General features: G+C 59.9%; 1 protein-coding gene across 1 annotated transcript; it reads left to right on the forward strand.

Annotated features, from left to right (window-relative positions):
* Positions 1-2,441: 2,441 nt before the first annotated feature.
* Positions 2,442-8,271, forward strand: LOC112637121. Its single transcript, XM_025406116.1, has 3 exons — positions 2,442-3,485; positions 3,817-4,898; positions 5,157-8,271. Exons 1-3 carry the CDS (start codon positions 2,442-2,444, stop codon positions 8,269-8,271), a joined length of 5,241 nt encoding a protein of 1,746 aa, XP_025261901.1.
* Positions 8,272-9,633: the final 1,362 nt, after the last annotated feature.

Below are 9,633 nucleotides of genomic sequence, written 5' to 3' on the forward strand. Positions count from 1 at the left end.
GGGAGCATCGAAACCTCCGCTAAGGTTTCCGGCTCGCTTGGGTCCGAAGGTTCCCATTCGGATAGGGTCGGTGGGACCAGGGAACTTCGGTTCCTGGGCTCAAGCGGGTCATAGGGTTTCCATTCGGATAGGGTCGGTGGAACCCGAGGAAGCTGAGGCGGACAGATGCTCCCGAGCCTTTCATCTACAGAGTGGGGTGCGCCTTCCCCAGCTTTGAAAAACTCGAAGGCGTCCGGTGCTGGTTGATCTACGATGAGATCAATTCAGCGTTTTTTGTTTTCGTTAGTTTTAAGTTAATTTTAAGTTAGTGTTAAGTTAATTTTAAGTTAGCTATAAGTTAGTTTTAAGTTAGTTTTAAGCTAATATCTTTTCTTCTTTCAGGTTTTTATTTTCAGGTTAGCTCGCGTCGGGTAGGAGATGCAGCGAGGGTTAGTGCATCACCCTCCGGAAAAATCGGATGCACGCTTATTTCGAGTCACGGATGCCGTCGAGTGGCGAGGCATGTCAAGTGACGGGTCGCTGACCCCTAGGCTGACATATCTCAACAGGAGTCTGCATTCCTCCTGTATAAAAAGGCGGATGCAGGGACACGGGAAGGGTCGATGAGGGTGAGGGGACCATTGTAATGGTCTGCTGGTGTCCCTTTAGTGCTTTGCTGGGTCTGTAGGTCTCCATTCGGATAGGGTCGGTGGAACCGGGGAACTTCGGTTCCTGGGCTCAGCGGGTACTTGGGTGCTCATACGGATAGGGTCGGTGGGACCCGGGAACATCAGCAGACTTGGGTGGTCCCAAGCCTTTCATCCACAAGGTGGGGTATGCCTTCCTCCAGCCGGAAAACGCGGAGGCATATGCGGTGCCGAGGTGTATCTCCAATGTGATCACCTCGGTCAAATGGTTAGTGCCTGAACGGGCGGTGTGCCGGCCTAGCGATCGAGCGGGACCGTCGACCAAACGCCGGGGAGTTTGCATCACCCCGAGTAGTAGTCGACGAGATACTTCTCTGCCGATTCTGCCTAGGTGAGTGGGCCCCTCCATTAAAATGAGGGGAGCTCGGTCGAGAGGAAGGCACATCTCTCAACACAGGAGTCTACCTAGTGGGGGCCTGCCTTACCCCACTCTAAAACAAGCGAAGGCACACGCGAATCATCTGGGTCCCCCTGGGTGGCTGGACACCTGGGGGGACACCACCAGTGGTGGTCCCCCGGCAGAGGGGGAAAAAACGTAGTGGGCAGGGCGGCCGGCGTGCGTGGTCTCCGAGGGGACCCGTAGCGATCCGGACCCTGTTTTCGGCCCTCTTTGAAGGGTGCACTCCTCCGATGGTGTGCCACCTTGTCGTGGTGGAGGAGCTCCCCTCTTCCTTCGGGTTGAGGGGTCTAAGAGCACACCATTGCACTTCCTCGTGGTGTTCGCTGTAGGCGGCGGCTGAGGATGAAAACGAAAACGAAAGCGGCCCTCGGGCCGTGAGTAACGAGTATGTGAGTAATCCGAAGTCGTCGTGGGCGGACATCACGAGAAGGGGGGTTGCGCTCCCTCCGGGCACCTTGGCCTGATGCGCATAGGGGTTGGCGGCCCTGACTTCAATCGCCCGGCTGCACGGAGCCGTTAGGGGAGGATTTCTATCCTCCCTCCGTGCACTTTGCGGGTGCTCCCGCATGGGAGTTGATGGGGACGCTGCGTGGCGGGTGCTCCTGTCACGTAGGATCCTCGGGGGGATGGGGTGAAGGGGGACCTTGTGTCTGGGGGTGACGCCCTTTTCAGGGCGTGCACTCTGGCATGGGGTCTCCCGGATCCCCAGTTAGGGACGGAGGAGGCCAGTAGAGCCACTCGAACTTATTTCGAGCTCGGGTCTGCCGGCTTGGCCACTCGGACTTATTCCGAGCTCGGGTCCAGTGGCGGAGGCACGGTCCGCTGACATACCTCTCCGGGGGTGTGGAGGCGGTCCGGTCACCGGGGCCGCTCGGACTTATTCCGAGGCGGGGCCCGGTGACGAGAGTAGAGTCCGGCGACCGTCGCGACTGCTTCCCTTCCGAAGCGGCGGTCAACGGACAGGCGGCGCCCTGTGTTTAAACCGCTTCGCGGCACAGGAGCGCGGGCGCGCTGGTCGCCACGGCGGGTAAGGCTGGGCCGGGGAGCAGCGACCCAGCCCCAATCGTCCGTGGGGCCCTCCTGGGATAACCAAGCTTGGCAAGCTGTAGCGCGGTGCCCGTATTGTCGGAGGTACGGGAGCCCCGAAAGCCCACCCTTTACGGGGTGGGTGTGTAGGGGCCCGGAGCCCAGTGGGGGAGTTGAGTCTCTCCTCCCCCCCGAGGCATAGTCCACCCCCCGGGGGAACTTGGGGCCCTCCGTCGGGAGTGTGCCGGTCATGTTTCGGGCACTCTCGGCGGGGGTGAGGGTATACCCTGTGTGGACGGAGCCGCGCTGCACCCGGGAGAAAAACAAAAATGAGCAGCTTAAAAAATAAATTAGACGTGGGGGGAGAACCGCGTCCTGTGGCGACACAGGATCGCGGGGAAGGAGACGGTCCACCGGTCCACCTGGGGATGCTGGACGAGCCGCCGACGCCTTCGGTGTCGCGCTCGAACAGCCAGCGCAGCACTCGGAGCACTAGATCCGCTCGAGTGCATAACAGTGGCTCCGAGTATGGCTCGGCCGATGAAACGTCGGTCGAGCGATGTGCTCGGACCACGGGTAGAGTGTCGGGAGAGAAGGGGAGGGAGTTTCGCCCCCCCGACCCCCCCGTCGCAAAGAAGCCGGGCCCTGCTTCGAGCAAGGCCCGCAAGAGAAAAGGAAGCGGAGCGTCGGCGGCGTCTTCGGACGCCGACATGGAGGTCGACGACCCTGAGGGCGATCCGACAACTAAACGCCTGAGGGAGGGCGACGATTCCGACTCCTCCATCGCCTCCGGCGATTCCATCCTCTCTGAGGGGATGTTGGAGCGCCGGGGACGAATCAGAGCCCGTACCACCGGGGAATATGTGGGCCTGGCAAAGGCCAAGGCGGAAAACATCCGCTTGGAAAGGGAGGAGCTCGCCCTCTTAGCCGAGCGCGAGCTCCTGGATGACTGGACCGAACCAGCAACGACTCGGTCCAGAAAGATCCTCTTGGGGGCAGAGGTGAGCGTCGAGGATGGGTCACAAAAGATCCTGGACCCGTCCTGTCTCTCTTCAGCTGATCTTGAGATGCAGCTGAGGGGGACGATCGACGCCATCCACAAGGTCGCCTCCTTCAAGAAGGGCCTTAAGGGCACTTCTGTGAGAATATTGAAGGAGGCGGCCAAAGTGGTGGGTGCGGCTGGTAAGGAGCTTGCCAGTCGTACCCAAAATGATGAGAGTCGTCTCCTGAAGGAGGCGAATAGCCGACTTACCGGCGAAGTGGCCGAACTCAGGAGACAGCTCAGTGAGCTGCGGGAGAGGGTGGCCAACATGGCGGGATCACAGGGCCCCGCGCCACCCTCGTCCCCACCATCGGGCCCCAGCTCCATGGAGGTGGATCTCCCCCCGCTGCCTCAGCGCGAGAAGCGCCGCGGTCGGGGGGAAGATAGGCCGTCCCCTCCTTCCTCCCCTGCTGCGGATTCGTCCAAGAGGAGGAGGAGGGAGGAGGAGGTTCAACTGAACCCGCCAGAGGGGGCTCTGGACATTGCGTCCATCCCCGGGGGAGAGGCGCTGATTAGTGCGATCACAAATCGCGTTGCCGCGTTTGTTAACGCAAAGCTCGCGGTGATCGAGCAGCGCCTCCCCCCCGACAATATCCGGCCTGCGCTACAGGCGGATAAGGAGCGGGCCCCAGGCGGTCACCAGGTCGCAAACATTTGCGCAGGTGGCCGCCGCGGCCCCCAAAGGGGCTAAAGGGAGGAGTGACGGGGGTCGGGGGGTAAAACCCACCGCGGCCCCACCGCCACCCTCCCCCGCGAAGGGAAAGGGCAGTAAAACCGGGGGGATACCTGCAAAAGCCCCCCCGGCCAAGACTACTAAGGCCGTCGAGCCCAGACGAGCGGCCGACGGGTCCGATTGGACTGTCGTCGGCCGCTCGGGCGGAAAGGCGGCAAAGGCCAAAGGTGGAGCTGGAGCCCCACCCAAGGCCAAGGCCCCCAAGCCCGGTCCCCCCTCTAAACAGGGGGGGAAGACGGGCAAAGGGCCCACGAAGAGGGGCGGGAAAGGCCCTCAATCGCAGAGGACCAATCCCGCGAAGCCGCGCAAGATCCGCCCCCCCAAAACGGCGGCCGTGCTTTTGAGTACGGATCCGTCCGGGGGGGGTGAAAAACCGGCGGCGTTGGGGGAGGCGATTGCCGGCGTTCGGTCCAGCATTAAGCTGACCGAGTTCGGTATCGCCTCCCTAAAGCCGAAAAAGGCGGCGGGCGGGGGCCTCTTGTTTGAGGTCCCCGGCCCTGATAGCGGCCCAAAGGCCGATAAGTTGGCCGAGGCGCTAAGGCCCCTGTTGGAGCCTAAGGGGGTGAGGGTCTCCAGGCCGGTCAAGCTCGCAGAATTGCGAGTGGCCGGTCTGGATGACTCGATCACCCCCACAGAGGTGCAGCAAGCTATTGCTGCGGCGGGCGGCTGCTCCGTGGGGGAGGTCAAGGTTGGTAAGATCAACCTCTCCCCCGCGGGTAGACTCGGGTCCGTGTGGGCCCGCTGTCCTGCAGCCGCCGCCAAGATGGTGGTCGACGCGGGTCATCTACCCATTGGGTGGATTAGGGCCCGCGTCGAGGCCCTCGAGCCCCGGCCCCTGCAGTGCTTCAAGTGCATGGGGGTCGGTCATTCGAGGGCCCATTGTAAGGCGGAGACTGACCGCAGCGGTTTGTGTTACCGCTGCGGTCAGCAGGGACATATTGCGGCCGGGTGCACCGCTAAGGACCCCCATTGTCCGCTTTGCGCGGATGGGGGGCACCCGGCCAATCACAGGTACGGGGGAAGGGCTTGTGCCTCCCTTCGGCCTGTAAAGAAGGGAAAGAAGAAGGGGGGAAAGGTGGCGAAATCTGCCCCCATCCCCCCCAACGAGGGACCAGAGAAACAGGGGGCTGCTCCGCCGACTTCGGAGCGGCCCCCCCCTTCTTCGGAGCCCAGCGAGGGCCCGGCTGGTAGCCAGGAGGAGGCGATGGACACTGCTTAAATCAGCAGACACCATCGCCTCCTCCAGGCGAATATTAACCACTCCGCCAGGGCGCAGGATCTCCTGCTGCAAACCCTGGCGGAGTGGAGTATAGATTTGGCGGTGGTGGCCGAGCCGTACCACGTTCCAGCAAAATCCTGTTGGATTGGCGACGTGGACGGCTTGGTCACCATTATTAGCAGAGGTGGCCAAAACGCCCTCCCCCTAACCCTTATAGGGAGAGGAGGCGGCCACGTGACCGCCAAATGGGGGGAGATTGTCGTGGTGGGGGTGTACTTCTCGCCCAATCGCGACCTGACCCAGTTTCGGGAATACTTGGACCGGGTGGCGTCGTCGATACGTCGCCAACTGCCTGGTCCAGTACTTGTCGCGGGGGACCTCAACGCCAAGTCGGTGGATTGGGGTTCCCCCGTGACCGATGCCCGGGGTCAGGAACTCGCGGAGTGGGGGGCGGAGCTGGGCCTCGTTGTGTTAAACAGAGGCTCGGCTCACACCTGCGTGCGGCACAATGGGGGATCCATCGTCGATGTGATGTTTGGATCCCCGTCAGTCGCGCGCAAGGTGGTCGGCTGGAGGGTAATGGAGGGGTCGGAGACGTTGTCCAATCATCGGTATATCCGATGGGACATCTCCGACCCCGCCCTTGGAAACCAGCCGCGTCCCCCCGGGCGTGGAGGTGCATCTCCACACCCCCGCTGGGCGCTTAAGCGCCTGGTTGAGGACGCCTTGATGGCAGCCGCTTCGGTCAAGGCCCTGGAAGAAATGCCGGGGCCTGACGCCTGCGACGTCAACGGGGAGGCTACCTGGTTCCGGGAGGCCATGTCGCAAATATGCGATGTGGCTATGCCCCGGATCCGGGCCCTCCCCGAGAAGAAGTCAGTGTACTGGTGGTCGCTCGAGATCGCGCAATTACGCGCGACGTGCGTGAGGGAGCGACGCCAGTACACAAGATGCCGTCGCAGACGTCATTCGGAGACTGAAGCGGCATCGCTGTATGCAGCCTATAGAGAGGCGAAAAAGGTGCTGCAGCGAGCCATCAAGAGGGCCAAAGATAAGGCCTGGGCAGAGCTCTTGGAGACTCTCAATGAAGATCCATGGGGGCGCCCTTACCTGATTATCAGGAAAAAACTGAAGTCAGGGGGGCCCCGGATCACTGAGAGTCTCCACTCCCAGGTCCTGGAGGACGTGGTCGCGGCCCTCTTCCCCAATAATGGGGATGGGGCGGACACGGCTCTGGGACAGTCGATCCACACGTCATCGTGGACCGACGATCTGGGGGTTACAGAGGAAGAGCTGGCTGGGGCAATACGGAAACTCCGGGCGAAGAATACCGCCCCGGGGCCCGATGGTATCCCCGGCCGAGCCTGGGTCTTGGCCCTCGGCGTCCTAGGGGACCGGCTAAGGAGGCTATATACAGCCTGCCTTAAGTCGGGACAATTTCCCCCTATATGGAAGGAGGCGACTCTCGTCCTCCTACAGAAGGAAGGACGCTCCCCGGAGTCGCCCTCCGCATATCGCCCGATATGCTTGCTGGACGAGGCGGGCAAATTATTCGAGCGGGTGCTCGTTGCCCGCCTCCAAAGGCATCTGTCCCTCGTGGGTCCCGATCTGGCCGACTGCCAGTACGGATTCCGGGAAGGCCGATCGACAGTGGACGCGATCCAACGCGTGCGGGCCTTCTCGGATAAGGCTGTCTCCCGGGGTGGGGTGGCAATGGCGGTGTCACTCGACATCGCCAACGCATTTAACACCCTACCCTGGGAGTGTATAGGGCGTGCGCTTGAATATCACCGAGTGCCGCCCTATATGCGGTCGGTCCTTAGGGACTATTTGAGGGACAGGGCCGTTGCATACCGGGCACGGTACGGTGTACCGATGCGGAGGGCAATGTACTGCGGGGTTCCACAGGGGTCAGTTTTGGGCCCCATGTTGTGGAACCTCGGGTACAACAGTGTACTCCGGGGAGCTCTCCTCACGGGTCTGGGTGTCGTCTGCTATGCGGACGACACTCTTGTTATGGCCCGCGGGAAGACTTGGGAGGACGTGAATCGCCTCGCACGAGTCGGGGTGGCACTTGTCGTTGGCCGTATTCGCGCCTTGGGACTGACGGTGGCGCTTCATAAGACGGAGGCTGTATACTTTAAACAGCCTTCGCGGAAGTCGCTGCCGCAGTCCCATATAACCGTCGAGGGAGTCCGCATCGAGGTGCGGTCCAGCATGAAATATCTGGGCCTGCACCTCGATTGCCACTGGTGTTTCCGGGAGCATTTCATCCGCTTGGCCCCCCGTATAAAAGCAGCAATCAACTCCTTCGGGAGTTTGCTGCCTAACATCGGGGGGCCACGGGATAGGGTGCGCCGTCTCTATATGGGGGTGGTAGGATCCATGATCCTGTACGGAGCCCCCGTGTGGTCCGGAACTATAATGGCCAGCCGAAGCTGCCTTGCAATAATGCAAGGCATGCAGCGGAGGCTGGCCATCCGGATCACTAGGGGGTATAGAACCACCCCCACGGAGGCGGCGCTAGTGGTGTCGGGGTCGATCCCCTGGGATCTGCTGGCGGAGGCGTACGCTGCCATGTATGGGTGGCGTACTACCCTCCGCCAGCGTGGTGTTACCCCGACACCGCGGATGAAGGAAGCTGCCCGGAACCAGTTCCGACAGCTCGCTCTAGAAAAGTGGAAGGAGAGGCTGGCCCATGTAAGGGTCGGCCTTAGAGCTGTCGGAGCCATCCGCCCGGTCCTGGAGGACTGGGTGGATAGACGGCCGAAAGGACTCCCTTTTAGGACGGTACAGGTACTCACCGGGCATGATTGCGTCGGTGAGTACCTGTATGAGAAGGCAAGGCGCGAGCCAACGGCAAAGTGCCACCATTGCGCGGAGGTAAGGGACACGGCGCAGCACACCCTTCAGGATTGTCCTGCCTGGGATGTGCAGCGCCGTGTCCTCCGCGCCGCGGTCGGAGACGACCTCTCGCTCCCGGCCATCGTCGAAAAGATGGTCGGGAGCGAGGACGCCTGGGACGCCATGGTCTCCTTCTGCGAAGAAGTTATATCGCAGAAGGAGGCCGCGGAGAGGGTTCGGGAAAATGATCCCGATGCTCACCCTATCTGCAGGAGGAAGGGGGGTGCACGGAGGAGGGCCTATGCCCTCCAGAATCCGTAGCGCTCCCAGCGGGGATGCCCCGCACTTCCTCCAGTGGCAGGCCGAGGGAGATTAATATTCTCTCCCTCGGCTAGGGGCTGGGGGGTTCCTCTGTGCGCTGGATGAGCGCAGAGGTTTCTTCCCCCCGCATTATAGCCCCTTCCCAGAAGGGTGGCGAGGCAGGGCGACCTGGCCTCGCCGCCATTCCTGTAGTGGGGTGGGGTGATTATCACCCTAGCCCCGCCTCCTACAGAGGGACCCCTCTTCAACCGAAGAGGGGTCGTAGCACGAGTAGGGAGGGTCGCGGTTGATTGCGCAAGCGTTCCCGCGGCCCCCCCGGTAGCGTGCGAAGAGGTCGCCTTGGAGTTTTAGCGGGTAGTCGGGGCATTTAGCCCCGGAGTCCCGCATAACTCCCCCCTTATCATCCTTGGGGGGAGTATGCGTCAATGCATTTCTCCAAGTAAAAAAAAAAAAAAAAGGTCAGGAATGACCCGGCCACTTAAGGTAAGGTCGGGGATGACCCGGCTACTTAAGGCAAGGTCGGGAATGACCCGACCACTTAAGGCAAGGTCGGGAATGACCCGGCCAGTTAAGACAAGGTCGGGGATAAGTCTAGACAGTTGAAAAAACATTGAAAATTCCACGCTTACATGTGCATTTAGTCATAAAGTCCAAGTGTTTCAGTCACCATTTAATGAAGAAAATGCTCAAAAGTTTCACCATTTACTTGTTGACAATATTCTATTCTTCTTTGAAAGTTCCTAATAGTATTTAATAATACTTGACGTGGAATATTTAAGCAGGCTTGCGTAACCCTTTGAATCATGTCAGCTCTTGTAGTTGGTCTGTTGCGGTAGACTGTATTTTTTAGATAGCCCCATAAATAAAAGTCTGGAGATGTCAGATCTGGAGATCTTGGTGGCCATGCTATAGGGCCTCCTCTACCAATCCATCGGTTGTTGAACCTTTCGTTAAGAAAATCTCTGACAATTCTGGCATAATGTGAAGGAGCGCCATCTTGTTGTAGCCACATCCTGGCTCTTGTATGAAGATCGTTTTCTAGCAAAAGTGGAAGTTTCTCTCTGAGCAACTGTAAATAAGTGTGTGTTGAGTTACGTTACCTTCAAAAAAATAAGGTCCAATTAGATATCCGTTAACAATGCCACACCATACTGTTACACTCCAGCGATGCTGATGATCAACTTCTTGCATCCAATGAGGATTAACAGGAGACCAATAGTGGCAATTATGGCGATTCAACATACCAGTACTCTCAAATGTAGTCTCATCACTAAAAAGAACATCGTTGAAGAAATTTTCATCATCACTAATTTGTTGCGTTGCCCATTGACAAAATGTTATTCTCCGTCGATGATCTTCCTC

The sequence above is a fragment of the Camponotus floridanus genome, unplaced genomic scaffold (assembly GCF_003227725.1).
Source record: "Camponotus floridanus strain SB8 unplaced genomic scaffold, Cflo_v7.5 scaffold132, whole genome shotgun sequence".
Taxonomy (NCBI): domain Eukaryota; kingdom Metazoa; phylum Arthropoda; class Insecta; order Hymenoptera; family Formicidae; genus Camponotus; species Camponotus floridanus.

Bases quoted from the DNA above. Each gene is read 5' to 3' on its own strand.
- LOC112637121 (XM_025406116.1), top strand. From the start codon at position 2,442: ATGAGCAGCTTAAAAAATAAATTAGACGTGGGGGGAGAACCGCGTCCT. The intron at 3,486-3,816 runs GTGGATCTCCCC...ACATTTGCGCAG, and splicing joins CGGGCCCCAGCTCCATGGAG to GTGGCCGCCGCGGCCCCCAA. The intron at 4,899-5,156 runs GTACGGGGGAAG...CCACTCCGCCAG, and splicing joins GGGCACCCGGCCAATCACAG to GGCGCAGGATCTCCTGCTGC.